Genomic DNA, 25,307 nt, shown 5'->3' with positions numbered 1-25,307 from the left:
AGATGAATAGTATTTCACCATTTTTTATAGTCACAGGATTGCATCTGTAACTATAGATCTAACAAATATTTGAGCAAAATCTATGCTGCAGATTAGATTTATTTAATACCTTTTGGCCTTTTTCTCCCTTTTCCCCCTTCTGCCCACGAGGACCAGGTTTACCCTGAGAAAAAAAAAGAATATACACTCACACGTGCACCAAAGATCAATAACAAATCCCATATTAATTAAATCTGTATGTATTGTGGACACTTACAGGTGATCCTGTGTCCCCAGGGGCTCCTGGGATATCGGAAGTGCAAGTGCATGCATATGGAAGGGCTGGGCAACTCTCCTCATCTCTCTGCAGAAGCCAAGAAGATAGTAGAACGCACATTAACAACATTAAATTTGCTTGTTTGAGGCAAAATCTGTACTGAGAAACATGAGAGTAAATGTTCAGAGAAATCAGCAAGAACAGGCATAAACTAGAGTAAAGGATCTCAATACTAACAGTGGAAAGAGTCTTCACAAAGTAATACTAAGAGTCTGGGTAATTGAATGTCTGTGGTGTGATGAACATGGGAGTTATTCAGGAGTAGCAAACAGCGCCATGACAAGAGCTTTGCCAAATTATCACTACCAGATACACAGATGTGCATGAACATTTATATACAGTTATTATACCGTCAGTCATGCTTACGTACAGTTTTGTTTGTTTATGTGTGTGTGTGTGTGTGTGTGTGTGTGTGTGTGTGTGTGCGTGTGTGTGTGTGTGGTTCCTCACCTGAGAAGGCAGGTCACAGCATGTGTCCTCAAAAGCCCAGGTAATGTTACATATAATCTCAAATGACTGCAGCTGGAACTGATTAACAGAACAAGAGAAAACCCTTGATACCTTGGTATACACTATGCTCTGATCATTACGATATTAAATGTTTCTATAATGATTCCTTACTGTCCACAGTGTACATTTTGTGTCACTGCAGCTTACTCACAGCAGCAGAGCCACTGCGTGGCCCTCGAGTCCTCACTAACTTGCCCAGCATCTCAAAACCATCAGTGGGTATGATTCCTAGGGGACGAGCAGGTCTCTCACCAACCCTCTGGCAGTCAACGGAGAGGGATACACTCACCTGACTAATGGAAAGGTGAATCTGCAATTCATAATACACAAGACTTAATTACACAAGAACAGTAATTTACATCATCCTCATCTTTTTTTTCTTGATCAGATTCTCATGCTTTTTATCTCTCCCCTCACCTTGTGAAAGCTACCATAAAAGAGAGTGTGGACTTGGGTCTGGTCAAAAGTAAGCTCCTGAACCTCACCTCTGTAGTCCAGACTGAAGTAGAGTAACACTTTCCTTTCAGCTGACAAAAGCATGCACACACACACACACACACACACACAGTTGTCATTTAAAAATCATTTTCAAATATTGCTTTTTCATTTAGAGACTTCACAAAAACTTCACATTTCAATGAAGAAACCAGAATAAACAAAATAGATCTAAATGAAAAAAACTAAATAAAAATGGAAAGAATCTGAAACAGAACCGTGTGGGATGCAAAAAGAAAAAAGAAAAAAATCATTAATGAAATACCTAAAAAACAGAAACTATGAAAAAATATATTACAAACAATAAAAAGGCATAATAAGTATATACAAGCAGGTTGTAAGGTTTTATTTCTAATATTTTCTGAAACACTTTCTAAATTCAGGGGCAAGCAAGCAAGACATATTCCACTGCCTGATCCAGGATCTGTGGAATTAACATCACTGGGATCTGACCATGAGCTACACTGCTACAGATGATTAGCACGATGTGCCAGATTCAAGATCATTTTAAGGTTTAAACTTTATTAGCAGGACTTTGTTGATCCCAATGATCCCAATGATCTTTGGGAACTAGGCAGAGGACATTCTGGACAGGGTGATAACCCATCATAAGGCTCATATACACAGTATGTACAGTAATATACAGTACTTACTAGGCACGTCAGTAAAGAACTCAACCGCACCTTGTATATTATTTGTATGTTTCTCTTTTTAGTTTTTTAAGTCTCTGTTTAGTAGAACTCCTGTAACCAACATTGAGATAAACCAACACTGTCAGTTTGATTGTTTTTTTAATATAACATTGAGGAACATTAGCGCCTCTAGGATTAAAAGATATCCCATTCCTTTTGTAAAATACAGTCTGCTACCAAAATACATCTACATTTTCTAGAAAGGGATTTTAATTAAAGAAACTCGATTCTTTAAGTGTTTAAGCTAAGTGTTCAAATAAAAGTGTGTACTGAGAGATTCCACGACATTTAACATAGGAACTCTAACCAAAATGGTCTGCTTTGGTTTTAAATGTTCTTACAACAATTCCCATCTTCATGAATTACAGTCATTTGTGTCAGTGTGGATATCAGAAAGAAATCGCTCTCCGTCACTCGTATCCCTGGAGAAATAAGAATTTTCATACCACGAAACCTCCCATAATTTTTTAAGAACTGAATCAATAACAATCAGTGCCAAATTCTTGTTTATACAAAGTCAAGTTTTTTCCTCGGGAACACCGTGCTCCAAATACACCTAACACCTATGATTAGGCACGTTGTTATCACATACAGCAAGCAACAAGCTGTTCTAAAAATGATCTAAAGATGGAGGAGCTGAGCATTTAATTAATCCTACTAGGAGTATGCCTTGTTACTCTGCCAGTTTACTCTATACTGAAATCAATGTGGGGTTAGAACATTTCTGTTTCCAGGTGAAAAGGGATCATTTACATTTCTAGCATTTACTGTAGCAGTCACTTTTTATACAAAGCAACTTACATTTTAATCTCATTTTATCTAAGCAATTAAAGGTTAAGGGCTTTGTATAGAGGCCCATCAGTGGACCTGGGATTCAAACTCATAACCTTCCAATCAGTAGTCCAACACCTTAACCACTAAGCTACCAAGTCCCACTGTAAATGATGGCAAGTTTGAATGTTTCACTCATTTCTGAAGCATGCACCCAGATTGTTTCATGCAGCAGAATCATCCTGTCTGTACTCACGGTCCAGCACAACTCCCATTTTGGGTTGGAAATCGTTGTCAGTGAGCTGCCAAAGAGCAAAGGGCTCCTTGGGTGAGTCCTGCAGCAGGCGGAAAGCCATGCTGATAGTGTGCTCTGGAGAAAAGCCTGCTGGATGGATAAAGCTGTAATGCAAGCAAAAGAAATACAATGATTTCTACAATGCAGACTTCCAGCATTTTTTTTTTTTTTGCATTGCTGAGTCATACTTGGGAAAGTTTTGTCAATCCTCACCCTGTGCTTTGGGTCAGCTGTACATCTTTGTAGAGGGTGTAGCTGGGAAGAGTGCTGAAGATGAAAGGCTCTACTGAAACACCCTCCACGGTGGAGTGGGCTCTCTGAGTCAGACCAAATGCTTCCATCATGTTAAAGCCTGCAACACAAACACACACATCATTTTTCTGGGAACAGTGCCAGTGATTCACGCCGATCATTTTTAATTAATGTGCTGAATAGAAATGCTGAGCAATGATTCAGGCGTTTACCTTTAATCACATTATTCCTGATCGTCATCTCAGGACACACTGTAAACAAAATAAATAATAATAAATATATATATATATATATATTTAGCACATATATATAGCACAGCACAGGAGTTGTGTTCATTTGTTCATTCGCTCATTCCTCTTCAGGAATCGCTTTATTTATTTAATCATGGTGGAGTCATATCCACTCCCTGGCCATGCTTAGTAAATAAAACCTGGATGGACAACCGGCTGTGATACTCACTTTCCTTTTGTATGGGATGTAGTCTTGGAGGAACTTGTGCTCTTAATGGTGCTGCAGCTGAAAAAGAAATCTATATCAGTATTCTGGAAAAGAACAAAGTATATAATTTGAAGTGTGAGACTTATTTTTAGGTCTGAACAGGAGTCTTACCTGTGGGATGGAGAATAGTGACAGCAGTGCTCTCTACTGTTCCCAGGCGGGAGTGCACACTTATTCGATATACAGTCTCTGGATGTAGCTCATAGAAACAGTGACTGCTGCTGGTAGAGTCTACTGTTTCCTCCTTTTTCTGCTTATCTGAGCCCAGGCAAACCCAAAAGAATGAGAAAGTGTGGGTCAGGGATCATTGCCATGATTACATTTTGTGGAACAAGACCAGTAAATGGTTGATATTAATAAATGAGAATTTTATAATCAACCATGAAAACCAAGCCAATGAAGAAATGTCAAACAGGGGAAAAAGTATCCTTTCTTTTTTTATTGTTTCCTGTTATAAAATCTAGCTGCTACATTTTAAACAGGCTACATGTCAGATGAGAACGTTTGAGAAAGAATAGCATACAGAGAATTACAATAGTCCATGATTCACTGACTGCTAACTACTTCATTGAAAATAACACTGACATGGAAGAGCAGAGATCGAACTGCGATCTTCAGGATCCTGAAGCTTTCAGTCAGGAAAGCATACAAAAGATGCTCTGTAGCACATGCATGGAGTGTCTGGGGCTATGATTATTCTGTATATGGACAAATTGATGACCCCTGCTCTAGATGAGTATGTATTTAAAAAGTATACAGAAACAGATTGGTACTGGTACCTCTGAGGGCCTGGAAGACTATACGGTATGCAGTGACTGCTGCTACTGGCCTCCAGGACACGCAGATACTTGAATGATCAGAACGAACCACGCTCACACTGCTCACACGTAGACTGGCTAGATATGAAGGTAAGAAATACAAGATGCGTGCATATGATTTGTACTGTATGTGTGTACAGAGAGTGTGTGTGTGTGTGTGTGAGAGAGAGAGAGAGAGAGAGAGACTGACTAGTTTTGCTCTGTGCTAAGGCACTGCCTCCCTCTCTGTTGCGGTATTCAGCTGTAACCTGCACGCTGTATCGAGTGTCAGGGAGAAGAGATTGAAGAAGGACTCGTCTTTCACTGCCTGGCAACAACACCTAAAAGAAAAGACACCCCCCAAGACTACATTACCCATGATGCACCACAAATGCCTGCGTAAGATGTATGTACATATTACTCAGTATTAAGCCTGTGTGCAGTGAATATCTGAATAAAAGCTCAAACACCAATTCGATATACACCTTAGAGATGCTGCAGTGATTTAAAACATTTGTAAACAAATCTAAAGGTAAGAAGACCATGAACATCATCATTCCTATTGCATCAAAGAAACAGGAAATACATAACTTTCAGGAAACACTCACTTTGTTCTCTCGTGATTCTCCAGTTAAAGGAGTGTACGAAACTTGGTACTGCAGCACATGTGCATTAGGAGGAACCCAGCTGACCAGCATGCTGACTGCAGTCTCTTCAGAGATGGACACACTGGTGGGACCTCCCCCAAACACTGAAGCAATACAAACACCCCCAGAAAAAAATAAAACCATAGTCTAATGTGTTAATAGAAATGCCTAAAAAACACAGTTATTGAGTCATGGAATTCAATTTAAATAATAAGAATGAATAAAATAAATTATGTTGCTAAAAGTCCAAGGTTTCTACTCCATTTCTGATAGCAAAATGCCTCATTTAATTACATTAGCTATTTCTATGGATTAAACGATTTCAAAAATTATTAAAAAAAATTATTATATCATATATAAACACTCACAGGTGCTGTATCTTATAGCCACAGCTTCACTTTGTGCCCCATCAGCGTAGAGAGCAGACAGTGAGATCTGATACTCTTTATTATCCTCAACACCCTCAAGTATAGCTCCTTCACTCTTCCCAACCACTTTCAGCTTAAACAATGAAACAAAAAAAATCATTCCACAATGAGAACCTTTTTATATCCTCCAGTTCCCAATCACATCCTCACAGTACAAGCAAATCTACCTGTAATTAGAGATCATGAATTATTACTATATACAAAGCTCACTCGATCAGATGAAGAACACAATGGTGACAGCGCTCACTGACCTGACTCAGGTCTCCTCCACTCAAAGAGATCCATTTAATCAGGTAGGAGGTCACATCGTCAGCAGCCGGCTCCCAGCGTACTGTTAGAGTGTTCTCAGAGTAGTTAGTGACCCGAAGCTCAGACGGAGCAGGCACCTTTACTGAGAATGTGACAAAGAACAATACTTGTAGTCAAGACTACATCAACTAAGGCATACTGTATGTCTACATGTGTTTACAATACAAAGCATTTTTATTTGCCCTAAGAACCACAAAGACTGTATATGGGTTGGTGCTATTTTATGTCACTTGTAGTGTATTGTATTAACTGTCTAAGGTTGTACACATGCACTTTTTGTGATAGGTTAATATCATCTCTGTAGTCGTACGTAGCTCTGTGTCTTTATGTAGCATCAGATACCCATATAGAAGAAATGCCAATAAAAGTTTCTTGACTTCTTGACTAGACAAAGATTGCGCTTGACAAAGCAAATGTGTGTAACTTACATGTAGTTATGTTACCAGTGAGTGGAACAGACAGGCCTTTTATGTAGAGGGACTGCACAGACACCAGATACTTGGAGAGAGAAGATAGATTCTGCAGTAAGACAGTGTTAACACCTGCCACCTCCACCTGAGAGAGATAGAGAAAGAGAGAGATTGGAAAAAAAACAGGACAGAGGGAAAGGAAATGTTACATTCACAAGTATAATAATAAATAAAGCAATAAACTTCATGGACTTTGATTCAGCTAATGAAAAAACAAGTCAGAGAAAATGAGGGTTAATGGCCTTGTTCAGTCAGCAGTGGCAGCTTGGTGGACCAGGGATTTGAACTCACAATCTTCATATTGGTAGTCCAACACCTTACCCTCCAGGCTATCACATTATCTTAAATGTTGACATTATACAAATAAAATCTTTCCATCATAGGCTAACTGATCCAGCCCTCTCACACAGTACATCATGGGAAAGCACAGCTCCAGGAGGGTTGCCAGATTTTACACCTTACTAAGCTAGTTTTTCAAAAAAAGATTGAGGATATAAAAAGCCAATAATTAGAATAAAATAAAAAAATAGTTTCTACAAATATATTACAGCAATGAGAACATTTAAATGTTAGCGAAGATAGTTTAGCCATTAATTTGTTAAAATCGAACTGTTACCTGACACGAATCACTATCTAAATACCCAGTAGGTGTGAGTATTTGGCCCTTGAGCAACTAAAATGTATTCTTCCTGTATTTGTGTTTCTGTTGCTGCTATTTTAACTGACAGTTTAGAACAAACTGTGAAATTGTGTTGTGTTGTTAGTGCCAAGTTTATTTTACTGCTCTACATTACACAAGTCTGTTTCATTCTTGTAGTAACCAGTGTCCCTTGTAATTTTACTTCAGCCACTGAGATTTAAGAAACAAATCCGATTTCCTCTGATGTCTGAACATACATGAAAAATCCCAATCAACCTATAAGCTTTGAGGTGGAAAAAGCTTTATTCCTTCACCTGTTTGACATCACTCCCATGATTTGTGCTGTAGGTGACACGATGGGCAGGAACGTCAACTGCCCCAGGCACCCAGGTGATTTTAAGAGTGCTGTGACTGACCATAGGGAACTGCAAACTGACAGGAGATGGTAGTGGAACTGCAAACAGGAATAGAAATAGATAAAAATAGATAAAAAGTGACTCTCTGAGCAAACTCTGTGCATGTTGGATGGTATATGTTTATACATATGAAGTGCATAAACGTTTACATGTGGTAGCGATAGAGGTGACAGGATCGCTTGGTTCATCTTCGTACAAAGCGTACACAGTGACCGAATAGTCTGTAGAAGGCACCAGATCTCGCAGCTCTACATCCGTCTCATCAGCTCTAAACTTCACCTGCCACATATGCAACACAGAGATACTGCTGCACTTCACAAGAATCAAAAATACACATACACCCATTCATAAGAAAAATAGCAATAGCATTAAAAAAATTGCATCTGAGCTTAATTCCCACAACCTTGACTATGCAAAAAAAAAAAAGTTCAGATATTGTATATATGGAAACCTGAGAAAGCAAGTCACATGGTCACTGGTTTTTACGTTTTCTTCTGTATGTAGTTTTGAAAAACTAAAGCATGTCAAAAAGTGATAAAAAGTGAAAAGGGAGAAATTTGAATTTAATTTTTCAAAATTATGCTCTTGGTGGGTTGAAAGAACTTAGCTTCAAGTTTGGTTAGAAATACACTATATAGCCAAAAGTATTTGGACCCCAGACCACCTGATGCCCATTTCAAAACCAAGAACATTAACATGAAATTTTTATAACAGCCTTCCATAAGCTTTTCCATTACGTTCTGTAATGTGATTGTGTTGATTTTCTGCTCATTTAGGCAAAAAGTATTAGTGAGGTCAGTCACTTATGTCAAGTGAGAATACCCGGTACCTTGTCCACGTTCCATTTCATCCTTATGGTGGGTTTGAGGTCAGGGCTCTGTACACACTGGTCTCTTGAGATCTTCCATCAACCTTGGCAAACCATGTCTTTATGGACTTTGCTTTATGCACAGGGGCATTTTCAAGCTGTTACATGTTCGGACATCTTAGATCCAGTGAAGGAAATATGTAATGTTGCAGCATACAAAGACATTCTGGATAAATGTGTGTGTCCCCAATTTGTGTAAAGGTTTGGGGAAATAACACATATTGGTGTGATGGCTGGGTGACTACATACGTGTCATTTTGGGGAAATATTGTATATATTTTTCTAAAAGCAGAGATTTCAATTAGAAAATAATAGTGTTGCCACAACAATTGTCATACAGCTGAACCCAGACTCACCTCTCGAGCATCATCAGGCTCTCCATCATTGAGAGCTGAGTAGAGGGCCATGTACTGAGTAGCTCCACGCGCAGGACTCCAGCGCACCCGAAGACTGCTGGGAGAGGACGCGGTGACCTCCAAAGCCTCAGGCATGGCTAGCATCGCTGTGGAGGACAGTGGAGGTGATGGAAGAGGTTGAAAGAGGAAATGTTGGTAAAATCTTAAATACGTAGGAAACAATTTTATATAGAAGCTCACATGTAGTGAAGATGCCTCTCAACGGAGAGCCCACATTGTTCTCATATACAGGAAAGATTGACACATGATACTGTGTCTGTGAGGACAGTCCAGTCAGCATCACTGTGGAGTTTGACCCCTTCACCACCACCTGGAAAAACAAAGCAATGAGGAACATGTTTTGGTGTATTGCAATTTTTGCTCATAATGATACATGTTCATTTAATAACAGTTTAGTGACACAAACTGCCTAGACCTGTACGTACCTGTACAAGTTTCTTTAGCAAATACTTCTTAAGGTTCTTTAGCAAATCTCTGTTACATGGAGTTAAGTAAATCATTTAGCTGAAGGCTGCTCATCGGACCAAAGACTAGCCACAGGGCTTACAAAGGTCTGGATAAGCTTCTCACTTTACAAAGCTAAATGTAATTTAATGTATGGCGATAAAAATATTAGTTTAGATACAGAAGCATAAACCATAGGATTTGAATTTTTTTTACAGAATTTATTTTTCTCTCTGTCTGGTTGGCAGGTTGGGTGAAAGCTGACAAGAAGGCCATAATTTGCACATTTTAATTGAATGCCTGTGTGCTAGAGAAAACTAGCCTGTGATCCTCCTGAGAAGTAGAGATTCTGTCCTTGGCTGTTATTTAGAAGTCAGACTCACCTCCTGTGGGCTCTGTCCCTCACTGCTGTGGAACACCACCCGGTACTGCTGCACCGCTCTGCCCGGACTCGTCCAACTCAATCGCACCTCTTTGGGACCAAGATCAGAGTATCGCAGGTCTGTGGGACTCGGGTAGGACAGCCCTGGGTCTTCAGTGGGATGCGCACGTCCTGCTCCAAACACACACAAACGAGTTACACTATAGTTTGTGCTGACTATAAAAACAATTTTCTCAGACAAGCACTACATATGTGTATAAATGTAATCTTGGCGACATAGCTGTGCATGGCCAATTTAGCTGTCTATCTATTAAGGATATGCACACGTAATTAACATAAGGTCGTGCCATACAAGCCCCTGTTTTGCATGTGTATTTTTGTCAGGAAACAGAAGAGCCATTGTTTTGGCATATTTTGGAAGACCGAAAGGGCATAGATATAAATAACAGATAGAAGCGGCCACCTAATCCCAGTTGGTTGTTGAACCAGAGGTGACCTTAAATTACTGTCAGTAATTAAGTCTTTATTTAGTTTTGGATAAAAAATAACAATAATACAACTCTGCATTTCATCGTGTCGGTTATAAACGCACTTGTTTTACTACGTTCCTCCATTTTCCCACACAGGATGCGTACCAGTCGGCCAACCAGTTTACTGAGAAGAGGGAAATCGTTCACATTGTACACATTCAGCTCCAGAGGCTCAGACGCTACCTGTTTCAGCTCGGCCTCATCTGCATTCTTTACACCTGACCGAGAGAGAGAAAGAGTGAGTGAGTGAGTGAGTGAGTGAGTGAGTGAGTGAGTGAGTGAGTGAGTGAGTGAGTGAGTGAGTGAGTGAGTGAGTGAGTGAGTGAGTGAGTGAGTGAGTGAGTGAGTGAGTGAGTGAGTGAGTGAGTGAGTGAGTGAGTGAGTGAGTGAGTGAGTGAGTGAGACAGAGAGGGGTACAGTAGAGAGAACAAAAGGAACAAATCAATTCAAACAGGAACCCAATATCATTCCATTAATCTATTTTAGGAAAGTAAAAAAATCTCAATAAACTACCGACTCACCCACAGCGATAATCTCCACTCCTGCATTCTTCAGTCTACTGGCTGCAGCAACGGCATCATCCTGAGATTTACCATCAGTCAACAGCAGCAGAAACTGTGGGGTATCTGACCTGGCCCCGACCTCTTCCTTCAAATTCTCCTCTAGGGCATGTATGAGAGCCTGACCTGAGACACAAAACACATAGTAATTTCACCACAGGTGTAACTCTGAAAAGCTTTGAATAGTCCTGGGGACCAGAACAAAAGAAATAAATATCTTGCATGATAAATGAGTCACTACAGAAAGTGTTTCTAACACAAGTATCAAACGTGATTTATATGGAGGATTTTTACACTTGCCGTTTGTGGCTGTTTCATAAGCCATTTAAATGTAGTTGATATAGTTTTACATTACCTAGATACTGTCTTCACTGAGAACAATGAAATAAAAAAAACATCCCACAAGTTGTGATTACACTACCCATATTTATATTTTTATACTTTCTATGACACGAAATATCATAATATCAGGTGTGTAGTTTCAAACATACATGTATCCCACTGCTGGCCATGCAGTAAAACACTTTAGTTAACAGGAAAAGAAAGCTGCTTATGTCATGTTCATTTATAGCCATCAGGTATACATGAGTTTTATAACAGAGGCACTATTTTACAGCTGTTTTTACAAAGTATTTGTGCCACACACACATCTGTAACCTTCACCCACCCCTGCCCATCTCTGAGGACTAAAGATATATATATATATATATATATATATATATATATATATATATATATATATATTAAAGTAGTGAAGTTACACCTGTATACATGGAAAACATACATCACATATGTAATAGTCTAGTTAACAGAGCTTCTTTTAATAGTGTCCCTTGTAACAAAGAGCTAATTTGGTTTAAAGAAGCTGTTTTCACCTGTGAAGGTGTTCCCTCCTTTGTATCTGAAGTTTCGGACAGCGTCAAGAAGCTGCTCTTTGGATGTGAAGTTATTCAGCTGCCACTCAGTGCGAGGATCTCCACTGTACTGGGATAAAGCTGAAACAGACAGTCAGGCATAATTATACTGTATTCTATCAAATATATTCAGCATCTTAGCATGGTCAGAGACACCAGTCCATTACATGGCACATTGCATACACCTTTACAGTTAGGGGTAATTTTATGGCAGTAATTAGGTTGTACACCTTGATATCTTGACTTGAGAGGATAAAATTTGTACTTATGACAACTTGCAGAGTAAAAAAAAAATCTTGAAATTTTCACTGAGTTAATACATCACAGCTTTATATCAACAACTTTAAATCTGTCTTGACGTGAATTAATGACGAATAAAAATGCTTATTTAAATTGAAAAAACAAAAAAAACAAAAAACGATCGTTTCCTTCAGGACGTACCAGATGTGACTTAGTGACTTAAGAATAAAAATGCAGGAGTCAAAGTCAAAGTCAAGTCAAAGATTACCGTGATCATTAGTACACACCTTACAAACACCTTACTCATTCAAACCACCACCTTTCAATGGGTTTTCAGGAAACTATGGTAATTTAAATTAAGTTTGTCATACAAAAACACTGAAGGAAAGTGACGAGGCCTGGCTTACCGATTTGCACTCCGTATGGGCCGACGTGAAAAGGGGTGACAAGGCCCTCCAGGAACTCCCGCACCTTCTTAAAGTTGGTGCGTCCAATACTCCAGGAGCCGTCTACCAGCAGGACGAGATCAGCCTGAACCCCGGCCCTGCACTCAAACGGCTTGTGAGAGGATCCAGCTGGATACACGCAGTACGATGAGAGGTAAGGTAAAAACAGAAGTGCTTATAATTATTAAACATCTGATTCTGTCTGTAAGCCAATTTTACATGTAAGCTAAAAAAAGTGAAGCAATTTTACCACATAATCACCACTAAAATGCCTACATAGATGTTTACATGGCTCAGTGATAGTCATGGGTTCAGGAGTGGAAATGGAAATTTCAGAACTTCTTATCAGGTTTGTGTGAGTGAGTGTGTGTGTGTGTGTGTGTGTGTGTGTGTGTGTGTGTGTGTGTGTGTGTGTGTGTGTGTGTGTGTGTGTGTGTGTGTGTGTGGATGGGTGGATGGGTGGGGGTAAAAAAGTTTTCAGAAATTGTTTTCCAATCTTCCTGAGCTTTTCATGCAGTGTCCACTCTTGCATTTCTTCAGTTTTCACTCTTTTTTATGTGTCAGGAAACTATAAGCTCTAAATAGGATTAAAAATATCACTGTAAATTAAAGTAAACTTCTTTAGCTCATTATTTTTTAACCACATGGTATCAAGCAAGAGTCATGAAAGTTCCAGTCTTGTTTACAATCCAATAACATTATTATATCATGCACATATATCATGCATATATTATATCATGCACATGTAATTTTTCCATTTCATGAAAAAATTGTTTAAATATATATACAATACTAATCAAAAACATAAAAGATTCAGGATTTGATTATAAACAATTTGTGAGTGAAAGAATGAATGAGAAGTTAATGTGCTGTGCTTTAAGACCTTCTTTTTAAAATCTAGACATTTTGTTTAAGGTAGTTAAATATGATTTTTAACTTTTTTAGACCGTATTTTAACTTTAGACCGTATATGATTTATACTAAAAAGAACATTTGCACTTTCCATTCAGCTGGCAGAAAATCAACATATTGTAATATTTTCAATCAGTATAAACAAATGAATTATTTTTACACAGTAAGACGGAAATCAAACTAACCAGGATAATGTTGGTTTATGGTGTGAGACGTTTTTTTTTTTTACCTCTTTTGGGATAAACTTACACAGGATATTATAGGTTGAAGATACCTGATGCTGTGAACAATTCAGACTCAAAAACTAAAAAGATCAGTATCATTTGTTTACTTCACTGTGAATGCAGTCATCTGTGGAATTCCCCTTTAAACACACACGCCTGCACAACAAAAAAAATCATGCCTCACTGAACTTGGCCTGGTGCGTGAGACAAATACTGGCTCTACTCTTTGTATACCCTTAGGACATATTAAAAAAAAAAAAAGTAATTTATCGCAAAGACTTTTAGGCCTTGATTTATTCATACCCAAAATAAGAAGCAATAATTTGTGGTTGCGATCAGATAAACTGCACACGCAAATTGTAGGTGGATTGCAGCTATTTACAAAAATAGCTTTGCAAAGTATGAGAAGAAAATATTTAAAAGGGAACCAAAGGTTTTTTAATTGCAAGTCTGGATTTTAAAGAATGAGATGAAGCTCAAGTGCAACGCAGACTAAAGGCAGGAAGGTTGTTCAAAATATGATACGAAAGTGTAGACAGACAGACATAAGTGTCTCTGACATTAAAAGGAAATTGCATATATCTGCGTACAGTACATATTCTTGGTATCAGATGTGTGCATGTATTGTAAATATCTAATAAGATATAATAAACCAAACTTACCACAGCAATTTCAAGTCCTAATTTCAACAAATGTTTTGAATATTTTAGTATTATTAAGACTATCATTTTGTCTTCAACTGGCAGAAATAGACGGATTTCAAATACCTGCATTGTGGATGACTTAATGTGTGGAGAATCAGGTTTAGGTTTGAATAAATGCAAAAGTCATTGCAAAGTAACTAGTCTTTAGATAGCAAAGTCCCAAGATGCATATTAATTAAGGCAAACATGCCAAATGGACAAAAAAGACGTTATCCTGCTCAGGTGATGCATTTTTCTTTTTAGTAGCTGTTTTTACAGAAGTAAGTCATTAGAAATCAGGGCCTTAGTCTTTTAGGTTTCACTAATAAACCTTCATTATCACAAGTAAGAACATTCAATGAATGGAAGGGAAAGTTTAATAGTAATATCTTAAGAACATTTAATGTATCTTAAGATATTACTATTAAACTTTCCTATTTGAATGTGATTTTCTCTAAATATTCTCTATTATATAAATATTCCTTCATAACTGTACATCCTCTACAGAACTTTGAACATCCCAGGGAGATAAAAAGCTTCGCTCTGAACTTTTTTATGCTGTTTCAGTGTTGTGATGAATGTTACGCTGTTTTTTTAATACCTGTAACTTGGCTGGTTTTTCTCACTTTGTGCTCCTCCTCCGCAGGTTTAACTCTGCTTTCAAACTTCTCGTCCTTTGTCTTTGTACGGTTTTTGTCTTTCTTCTTCTTTTTCTTGTCTTTGCTCTTTTCAACCTCTTGTTCCTCTGGATCAGTAATAGTAGGAGGTTCTGAACATATGGACACACATGTATAAATATATATGTTACACAACGCTAACGCCTTTTATAGATCTGCAATGTAAATCAGTCCACGTATTCACACCTGAATAAAAAGACAATCAATTGTTTATGTTACAAAACCATATAAAAGACATGGCAGGGTCTACAACGAGGAGTTCCTCAGCTCCTAATCCTTTACTATTACTGCATTTAGCAGATATACTTATTCAGAACGAATGACTTTTTATCTCATTTTTTTTTTACAACAGCTTGGTGGACCTAGGATTCAAGCACACAACCTTCTGAACAGAAGTCCAACATCTTAACCACTAAGTTACCACATGTGGACTGCAGGGTTGGTACCCAATAATGAAACAGAAGGCTGATTGCAGGTATATGATGCTACAGAAAAGCTTTTACTGTGTAGTTAATGCGAGAAAAGATACCATTCCAACCATCTGTAGCTCCTGTAGTAAACCATGGCTAATAACAGAGGAGCACCCAGGAAGGACTAAAAGACGACACTTAACACACTGTAACTCGTCCCAGCTTAGGTGTGGACATGACTGTAATTTACTACAGAAGCTATTATACTACCCTTTCCCACACCTTCAATAGTTTTACTTAAATGTGTTTCTCTTCTGATGAAGTTTTAAAATACATTTAAAAAAAACTTGACTCTATAAAAACAATTTATTAATTAAAAATTCAGATATTCAGTGAATGTGATATATTTAGAGAATGAGCTTTTCTGGTGTTGATTTTTTCTGAGAGCACTTTTCTTTGTGCCACAGAATCTCATAGAGGATTGAGCAGGGGTTTAGTACACTCTTAGAGAAAAATTTGTTCCTTGAGGATCTTTTGGGATATTGTTCTTATCTTTCTTTATAAAGGGCTACTACTTTTAAAGATGGTACCACTTGGAAACCTTCACTAAAACACTGTGTTGTAACGTTTTCAAGTAAAGCAATTTTCTTTTAAACTACAAGAATTTTCAAAATTTCAAGAACGTTTCTTTTTTTTTTTTTACCTTAAGAGCGCAGTGTGATGGTGTGGTTTTTACCTATAGTTGTTGGCTCCTGGTAGAGAACAGTGGGCAGTGACTCAAGAACCTCAGTGGTGTCATCCATTTCACCTGAGCCTGAACCCACAGCCTGAACCTTCCTTTTATGCTTTGGGTTTCCATTACGAGCCTCCTCCTCCTCCCGCAGCACATCAACTAACACACAAACACACACACACAATGCCAGGAGAAAAGGTATGATATATATTAACACCAAAGCAACACAAGGGACAAGATCCACATGTCCAATCAACACTTTTAAGCGAGTTACAATTCCATTATTTTATTTTATTCCATTATTTCCATAATATCTGGATGTGTCTGTTAAGTAATATTAACAACATTTTGCATACATATAAAACAAAGAACATGTGCATATATGATATACAACCAAATGAAAGTAAGGACCTTTACAAATGAGTGGAGGAATATAAAAAATGCAGATGCTTCCAGACATGTATAATATAATTATGCAATTTAACATCCTATCACACTCTATTGAATGTAGAAAATGTTAAGCAGGGCCATGTGACCTAAAGAATGTGACTTAAAGAATGCATGATGAAAAAATCTACATGACAGAATGATGGTTCATTATTGGGTCAGGAGCTTCAGTCCAAAAGATTGATCTATGTTTTAACAGGAACAGTGAATAGAGATGTCAGCATGTATTTTTTTTTTGTTTTAATTAATCAAATATGAAGTAGTAACCATGCATTAAGATTAGCAAAAAATGTATTCTTTTACATTTTTTCACACCAGAAATCAACAAAATAAGAACTATGGCTATGGTGCCTGACCATTTGCACACAACTGTATTACCTGTGCTTATGCTATATTAAGTTAAGAAAAAAGAAATCATTCTTAACATGAAAGGGCAAAAATACATACATACTCCAGTAAACATTACATTCACCCAATTCCATACGTCAAACTTATCTTGTCTGAACTGGGCCTTATTCTTAAATCTATTTTCCAAAACACAGAAAATGAATAAATTTATAGACAAAGACTAGTCTTATCTACTCAGAATGCCCTATAGTCAATTCAGTCACATGGAAAAATTCTGGAAAACTCTGGATATTTCAGCTGAACACGGAGGAACAATGGAATTCTAAGCTAGCTGCGCTTGACTCCAAACTATCCTGCATGACCAGCGTGTCTGAACACGCACAACTCGACAAGGAAACTAAAAAGTACCACACACACCCAGGCTCTTTCCCCAGGTACAGAATTATCATTGGGAGAAACATGCCATAAATAATACACATTGCAGAATAATGTCTGTCTTATCATGCAATCAAGTAATAACACAATGTAGGTTTTAATTATCTACTTTTAGTGTAACATTCGGATCCTAAAAAAAAAAAAAAAAAGCATGTTGTGCTTTCTGGCACACTGACTTTTCTCCTTTGATTTCAAGCTAAGAAAATGTTTTTAAAGATATAAAACATAGTGTTAGATAAACATTCCAAATGGCTCTGTTCTGACCTACAGTATAAAACATAAATGCTCTTCCTATACTTTCCTTTCAGAGTGTGACAGAGCCTATAATTCTGCAGGATTCCAGCAGCTCAACACAGTCATTTACAGACGGAGCCCATGAAAGGGAACATACTGTTTGTGTGTGTGTGTGTGTGTGTGTGTGTGTGTGTGTGTGTGTGTGTGTGTGTGTGTGTGTGTGTGTGTGTGTGTGTGTGTGTGTGCATACCAACATACATATGTAGCATGTTGACGATGATGTATGTTATGTTTAGTGGTGGAAAAGGGATGTTGAACTGACAGGCCCAAAGCCTACTAGGCAATCAGAAATTCCTCAGCATTTACAGTATATGGAACAGGGACTGACACATACTTATGGATAATTACTTTTGTGTTACACATCTAGTATATGTCATACTAAATTACTTTTGTCATACTGATCAACTAGCCTACTAGATGCCTTGTGTCCTTAAGTAAATATGATATGTATTTGTACCTGTGGCACTTGGATGAATAATAATGAAGGATTGTATTTAAGATGAAATTGTGCAAGACAAATCGACTTCTTCTATAAATGACTGGTGACTTTCCTTGAACAACAATGGTGATGTCATGTCCCACTGCTCATTCATCAGGAAAGAAACCAGCTACACTTTAAGTGGAGCAGTCTTTCTTTGGAAAGAAGTGACATTAATCACAGTTGACAGGAATAGTCTACTATTGTTGGAGTTTTTTCAGCTAAGATTTTAAGTTTTGACTTAAAACATCAGCTTAATCGTTCATTAAACAAAAACCAGAGCTCAGGTGCAACCAGATGAGCCTAGAGTGATGTGACATTGTTACATTTAAAGGAATTTAAAATGATTTAATTGGGCAGAAGAAAGAAACATTTCTACAGACTGATAGTGAATGGATGGAATTGGGGTGTTGGAGGTGGAATAGGAATAGTGTTAGGAAGGGATTCACTAGGAAAGTGGACTACTACACTTTGAATTAATCAACTACATGGGTAAAAAAAGAACATTGCTAGTTCTGGTTTTAGTATAAACTACTCTTCTTGTATCATTTTTTTAAACTTATCTTACAGCATCTTTGAATATTTCTAATCTATCCTGTCTACACTTGCTTTGACAGTCCTGGTTCCTCCCGAACTCTCTACTTGTATTTCTCTTACTTGTGAAGCGTCTTTTAGCGATGAGTTTCTCCACAGTTCCATTAAGCACCAGCACTTGTAGAAGGTACTCCTGTGTGGAGTCGAGGCCTGCCACAGTGGCCCGTCCACGGGTTGTGGTCAGCATCAATTCTGGCTGAGGAACTTCTAGAAGATGTGAACAGAAAAATCAATATTATATATATGATAAACAATAGCTTATAATACACTACATGGTCAAAGTTTTGGGACACCTGACCATCACACCCAATGGTGAGCCTTCCTGATGAAGTTTATTGTCTAGAATGTTTATGTACCTTATAAAATTAATCCCAAACCTCTTCCAGCATAAAAATGCACCTGTGCATATAGCATGGTCCATAAAGACATGGATTTCCAAAGATGTTAAAGAACTCAACTGGCCTGGAAAAAGCCATGACCTTCAACCCCACTAAACACCTTTGGGACAAACTGGAATGCTGAGTGTGTGCTTGACTTTACAATCTCACTAATGCAATTAAAGCTGAATGGGTACAAATCTCAACAGCCATGCTCCAAAATGTAGTGTAAAGCCTTCATAACAGTTAACAATGGATCAACTCTATATAAATGGCTGTAGTTTTGGAATGAGGTGTTTAACAAAAGAACATAAGAGTGCGATGAATAGGTGTCCACATACTTTGAGCCAGCAGTCAGAAAGTCATCTGAAAATTAAAAGTTGAAGATACTATTTTGGGCTGTTAACTTACAGCCATCTCCATACACCAGAACATTTTTGTAGTAAGTTTCGTTAAACTGCATTATTGTGAATCAGACTGCACACAGGATGACAGAGATAAAGATAACAGAATAGTAGGACAAAGAAAGAAAGAAAGGCAACGATGGGACTATACATTCTGAGGTTATGGCCACAGGTTATAGCTGACTAGATGGATCTTTATTCCACCACTGTTAGACTGTATCACCTCTATCGCTCTTCTAAGCTACGCTAAGGTCTGACTAAAAAAGACAAACCAGCTCAAGCCGAGCAGCAAGATTAAAAAGGAAATGAAGCAAAAATGATTTGTAAGCTGACTGACAGTCTGTTCATTCTCAGTTAACTAATTTAGCTTGTTTTACTGGAGCTGAATCTATGATTGACAAAAAAAAAATCAATACCACAATGTTGTAACAAAACTAGTTACTTCCTGTTCCTTCCATGCAGGTGTGTGTGAGTGTACGAAATGCCTTAGCTCTTATGCTGTCTAGATCACTTAAGTCAAGAGAACCCTAGCCTGCAGCCAAAATATCTGCCTGAGCTTTCTGACCTAAAACAGTCTTTAGAAATGCATAGTATGTAGCATAACACACTAAATCATGATTCATAAGGAAAAGTAATGTTTAAATAGTAAAACATATACAGTACATGATATTTATAATTCTAGGTCACCGTAGGGCCATAAATTTGACAGAATTTTAGATCATTTTAGAGAGAAAGGCAATATATCTGAGGTAAATAATGAAACATAAAGCCAATCACTGCAAGTAGAGATTAGTGCGAGTCCCAATTTAGAATAAGAATCTGTCACAATCTATTTCTCACCTGAGATTGGTCTAACTCTGACTTTGTAGCCTTGCACGGGCCCCTCAGCCTCTTTCCATTTCATCTGGAGCCGGTCCTCTGACAAAACCGTCAGCTTTAATCGACCTGAGGAAAGAAGGATAGTAAGCAATACAATCACAAATAAACACATACAGTAGCCAAATATAACAGTTCATGTGAAGGTTCCTTTACAGTTCATGTAAAGGACAAAGTATGTGCCTGCATGCACAGACTGCTTAGTGACAAAAACCAGTCTGTAAATGTAAGACACGCATGGGAAATAAGGTCATGTAGTGGGGTTTTGGGGGCGATGCTCAGTGGAAATGCCTCAAGATCAAAGACATTTACAGAAACAATATCTCAATGCCTTCTGTTTGCCTCTCCACAGAGAGGCTGTAAAACACTGGGCGTCTCTAGCATTTCTCTCTTCTCTTTTCCTCCCTCAGAAAATCCTTGCTCAACTCTGTCCTTGTCTTCAGCTGATCTGCATAATTTCCACATGCTGTCTTCTAACAATTCTCCCTTTTTATGCCCATGTATCCATGTTCCTTGCTCTGCTCCAGCTGTCCTGGTTTGCTCAAAGCAGGCTCTTTACTGTCCTACAAGAGTATAGAGACACAAGGGGCACAGGAAATCCGTTTTTCAAGTGACTGAAGGTTAGCACTGGCCATGTGACTAAAAACAGATTTGTGTTAAATTGGTACTGCATTGGTATTGACCTTCAGTTAACCCTAACTATAGCCTGAAGGCCTTTCTGTGTTAAGATATTCTCTCGTTAGGGAGCAGTAATAGAAAGAGGGTGGAAAAAGTCTGTGTTTTAATAACAGCTGGCAAAAGATCAGATATCTTGTAAGATTTTCTTTGCCCAAGTAACAACAGGAGCAACTGCAAAACCAACAAATTTAACAGACCAGCATCATGGAGGCAGACACAGCATGGGTCATTGCTTAACATTATATATTATTCACACACACTACATTGCACACATTTACACTGCTGGGCGGATCTCTTTGGGATATTCACACATAATATTCTCTATAGTTTACATAGAATAGTGTAAAAAACAAACAAAAATATTTTTAGACATGGAAAGTGTGATCAGGATGCCAGTGGTGGCACTTCTGCTTATATATGGACAGTATATATTCTCCAAAAGCATTTTTCACAAAACATCTTCTAAAAGGTCTCTTTCTTTCAAAAAATTCACCCCATGTCTGTGTAAAAACATCAAATGTACTCATTGATAGAGACTTCAAAAGTACTTTTGTAAGTCGGGGTTGATAATGGCGTCTGCCAAATGCTGTAAATGCAAATGAAAATGGAAAAATCATGTATATGATGAATAACATATCATGCAACACAGTATTCTGGCTGCTGTACAGCTGTAACTGCATCTGAATCAGACATTCAAATTGATTCGCATGAGATTCTACCATTTCTATAAACTGTTTTTTTTTCTGACAATGTTTTTGGTCGAAGATATAAAGACCACAATAGTACCTTGAGTAGAAACCTCAGAAGCCAGCATTAGAAGAATTATTCCACCAAGGACTGACATTGGACATGGATAGAGAGGAAGACGTAAGAGAAAACCAATGGGACCTGTAAAAGATCACAATAAGGAGATCAAAAAACAGGTGATTTATTTGAACAGAACTGTTATTACAGGCAGATGCCAACAATTTCAAGGACAGCAACAGAGACACATTAACACATAAAAGCTTGATTACTATTTTGAAACCAGGAAGCAAAGACACAAGGATTATAAAGTCTTTTGTGTACTACTGGGATTAAAAACATAGAGTATTAAGAGTTAAGTTATGTTTAACCTCCTAAGGACCGAGCTTTGGTTTGGCCTTGCATTTTAGATGCAATGTGATGTCCAAGTATGTGGACACCAGGTCATAGGAGGTTAATATACACTTATACGATCTTGTACTTGATATTGTCCTGCTTACATGTGTATTAGAATGATATATCAGGGGTCTGGCTACATGTAGGTTCTCAGTGACGTTTTAAAGTCCGATACACATTTAACATTATCCCCACGTATAGACAAAGCAATGAGTATTAACAGTGATGGGTTGGTTAAGAGAGAGATGTGGTGGGACAGTCAGAGCATTCACACGAGCAAACCAAAGGATAGAGCAGAACAACACCATTCATTAGGACAGCCATTAAAAGTAATGAGAAGATGGATGTCAACTAAACACCTGCTCAGCATGCTGTAAGAGCTGTGCCCTTCTCTGTCTTTCTAAACCTAACCAGGGCCTGTAAGAATCTTAATATATTGTTTATATGCACTTAGAAACAGGCTGAACTGACGTCTGTTTATGCCGACCATCAAGGTAAACTCAACCATTGTTAAAGACAGATTAAGAAAAAAATATTTACAATGTTTTAGTCAAAAACTTGAATAACCTTAAATGTCAAAAAAGAGTTAACTTTATAACACTTATAAGTCATAACACATAGTCATTAAATAATAATAATAATAATAATAATAATAATAATAATAATAATAATAATAATAATAATAATAATAATAATAATAATTCTAAAAATGACAAGAGGTCAGTAACAATTGTTTCTAATCTGCATGAACTTTCTACAACTCGGTTTGGGTTTAGGGGTGAAAAGCTCTAGAGTAAAAACTTTGTAGAGGCTTCAGTAATGAATATAATGTTCCATAATTGTGAATATTCATAATACACAGTACTATGTTAAAGCAGACCTTTAGAACAAAAGTTTTAAGGAAAATCCACATTATTATAAAACAAAACATTTATCACTATAACAATTTGTTAAGAAATTTTTTTTTTAGAATTACAAACATAACATGACATAATATTATACTTCATGCATATTGTATGTATATTATGTAATGAGCATTTTTCAAATAAATAAATAAATAAATAAATAAATAAATAAATAAATAGAAAGGCAGAAGAAGAAAAAGAAGATGCTCAGTAAAATTTACCAGCTTCCTTATAAATAATTTTTTTAAAAATCCGAATAAACCAGCACAATTTGTATCTGACAATAAGATAAATAATAATAATAATAATAATAATAATAATAATAATAATAATAATAATAATAATTAATATATATATAATAATTCTATAAGTAATAATATATATTTTTTAAGCAATGGGTTCTGACACCAAATAAGGACTACATACTCAATGCACTTTAGAGAATTTTTCAATGTGAACACATTTCATCTGATATTTAAGGCATCTGCACTTTGCGCCATTTCTTTCCAGCATGTGCTAAAACTTTTGCACCAAACATGAGCATGTTATAAGACAAGAACAGAGCTCATAACTGGATGCTGGTGATTTGCGTAAAGTTTTTAACATTTAAATCATTCAATTATATTAGTAATGAACAGTCTGATCTGAGATCCGTGCTTGGTTTAAGTCAGGTTGTCACTGATTGCACAGTTTGCACTAAATCACTGTAATAATAAATCTTTAATAAACACGCAGGGTGTGCATTATTCACTGACAGCGGGAGCTGAACCGCGAACACTCTTAATCCACTAAAATAAACAGATTCATTCACAATTAAAGTTGGTGATATTTGCGCACTTACTTTTAAACAGAATGTATGTGTGCTGGAGCTCTGTCTTACCTGAAGAAACGCGTCTTTATCGGCTGAGATCTGTGCGCATTCCACACGTGGAAAGATGATTCAACACACTAACACCTCTCTCTCTCTGCCTGTCTTCTCTCTGTCTCTCTGTGTGTGTCTCTCTCTCTCTCTCTCTCTGAAATCTGAGACGCTTCAACACCTTCCTTTGCTAGGACCTGGGCGTGGAAACTCAGATACATAATGTCCGTAGGTCAAACACTTCCTATATGCAGCAATTCGAACAAACACAGAAGATGGATTTCAGTGGTAACTTGTATAAAACAAATTTAAGTCAGAACAATTTTTTTAAATAATATTTTGTACAAATCCCATCCATAACACTGGAAGCCAGCAGATTTAATTTCCTATCAATACATAAAACTTCTGCTTGTAGTAGCCTTTACAGTCTGGGTTTGTCATTTCCAATAGTTTACTTCAGCGTTCTGTCTCCCACTGGATAAACTCAGGCTAGGCTCCTATGTGGAGCTATCTATAGGGCGCCCAAAATCCCTTCTAGGTACAACACAGTAATGTATATATCAGTGTGACTTTTAAAAGCTGCTTTTAAAAAAGTGCTTCTGACGAATATAATCTGGAGCAATAAAATATTCCATCCGGATCTTTCATATTCTCAAGATATGTCCTAACCAAGATTCAAATTCTGGCCATATCCAGTCTGATAAACGTTCTCTTTGTTCATCATGACACGTAAACAACACAAAGTGAAGGCAGTCTGGAACTCTAAGACCACAGTGTTTAGGGAATGATGACAAATGTGATAAATCCTTTATTTAAAATATTTTTTAACAAATGATTACATCAGCTAAAATCAGCAGTAAATCACTTATTCTTCTGTAAACAAAAAAGCATAAGGCCACATGGAAAATGTCCTGAGTTTCAATTGAGAAACCCAGCTAAAGCTGTATGATAGTAATAAATAAATCACAGACATGAGTGCCGTTTTCTGAAACTTTTAAACATTCTGATATACACAATAAAGATTTATTAACAAACTCGTTTTACATCTTAGACAAGGTGCTCTAAGCATAGTTTTTTGGTCATTCTACAGATCAGATAAAAAGCTTTTAATGATTTGGAAATTGAATTATGAATCAACTCATAATAGGAATGAACCATGAACCTGACTCCAGTCAGTAATCAGTAAACTGCAGTGTTTCTCCTGTAGGCAAGATATATCTGTTCTTCCAACACTCCTGATGTGCAGAATATGATCTACCACATGCTCCTCAGGTCTCTGATCAACATGATCACGCTTGTGGATTTCCTCTTCTTCTGCTTGGATTGAAATGCTCAGTGTCATCATTTTAGTTTATCCCTCATCCTCTGTCTCAGAGCAATCACCTCTGGAAATCAAAAGAGGGAGCTCCATGTCTGGGTTTTCTCTGCCTGGTAGTGATCTTACTGCAGAACCATTACCTAAAGAAAAAAACAAAACAAAAAAAAACACAACAGTCT

The 25,307-nt window shown here is 37.3% G+C and overlaps 1 protein-coding gene across 1 annotated transcript in view; it reads right to left on the bottom strand.

The window, feature by feature from the left end:
* The window catches only part of LOC113658288 (collagen alpha-1(XX) chain), a 41,240-nt gene that overhangs the window by 5,898 nt on the left and 10,035 nt on the right, over positions 1 to 25,307 (bottom strand). The window contains exons 10-40 of the mRNA XM_047807363.1: positions 25,164 to 25,268; positions 21,693 to 21,794; positions 20,193 to 20,297; positions 18,635 to 18,778; positions 15,979 to 16,134; positions 14,757 to 14,924; positions 12,298 to 12,465; positions 11,612 to 11,731; positions 10,698 to 10,862; positions 10,239 to 10,394; positions 9,648 to 9,817; positions 9,001 to 9,130; positions 8,761 to 8,906; positions 7,686 to 7,815; positions 7,435 to 7,574; positions 6,439 to 6,565; positions 5,953 to 6,092; positions 5,642 to 5,774; positions 5,235 to 5,377; positions 4,838 to 4,967; positions 4,609 to 4,725; positions 3,941 to 4,087; positions 3,791 to 3,847; positions 3,544 to 3,582; positions 3,293 to 3,431; positions 3,041 to 3,183; positions 1,244 to 1,353; positions 978 to 1,136; positions 767 to 844; positions 257 to 343; positions 110 to 163 (exon numbers count right to left, since the gene is read on the bottom strand). Of these exons, the coding sequence (XP_047663319.1) occupies positions 110 to 163; positions 257 to 343; positions 767 to 844; positions 978 to 1,136; positions 1,244 to 1,353; positions 3,041 to 3,183; positions 3,293 to 3,431; positions 3,544 to 3,582; positions 3,791 to 3,847; positions 3,941 to 4,087; positions 4,609 to 4,725; positions 4,838 to 4,967; positions 5,235 to 5,377; positions 5,642 to 5,774; positions 5,953 to 6,092; positions 6,439 to 6,565; positions 7,435 to 7,574; positions 7,686 to 7,815; positions 8,761 to 8,906; positions 9,001 to 9,130; positions 9,648 to 9,817; positions 10,239 to 10,394; positions 10,698 to 10,862; positions 11,612 to 11,731; positions 12,298 to 12,465; positions 14,757 to 14,924; positions 15,979 to 16,134; positions 18,635 to 18,778; positions 20,193 to 20,297; positions 21,693 to 21,794; positions 25,164 to 25,268 (3,908 nt within the window). The remainder of the gene's footprint in view (positions 1 to 109; positions 164 to 256; positions 344 to 766; positions 845 to 977; positions 1,137 to 1,243; positions 1,354 to 3,040; positions 3,184 to 3,292; positions 3,432 to 3,543; positions 3,583 to 3,790; positions 3,848 to 3,940; positions 4,088 to 4,608; positions 4,726 to 4,837; positions 4,968 to 5,234; positions 5,378 to 5,641; positions 5,775 to 5,952; positions 6,093 to 6,438; positions 6,566 to 7,434; positions 7,575 to 7,685; positions 7,816 to 8,760; positions 8,907 to 9,000; positions 9,131 to 9,647; positions 9,818 to 10,238; positions 10,395 to 10,697; positions 10,863 to 11,611; positions 11,732 to 12,297; positions 12,466 to 14,756; positions 14,925 to 15,978; positions 16,135 to 18,634; positions 18,779 to 20,192; positions 20,298 to 21,692; positions 21,795 to 25,163; positions 25,269 to 25,307) is intronic.

This window comes from Tachysurus fulvidraco, chromosome 23, assembly GCF_022655615.1.
Source record: "Tachysurus fulvidraco isolate hzauxx_2018 chromosome 23, HZAU_PFXX_2.0, whole genome shotgun sequence".
NCBI lineage: Eukaryota > Metazoa > Chordata > Actinopteri > Siluriformes > Bagridae > Tachysurus > Tachysurus fulvidraco.
Note: the sequence above shows the minus strand (reverse complement) of the source record. Positions and strands in the feature narration are given on the sequence as shown.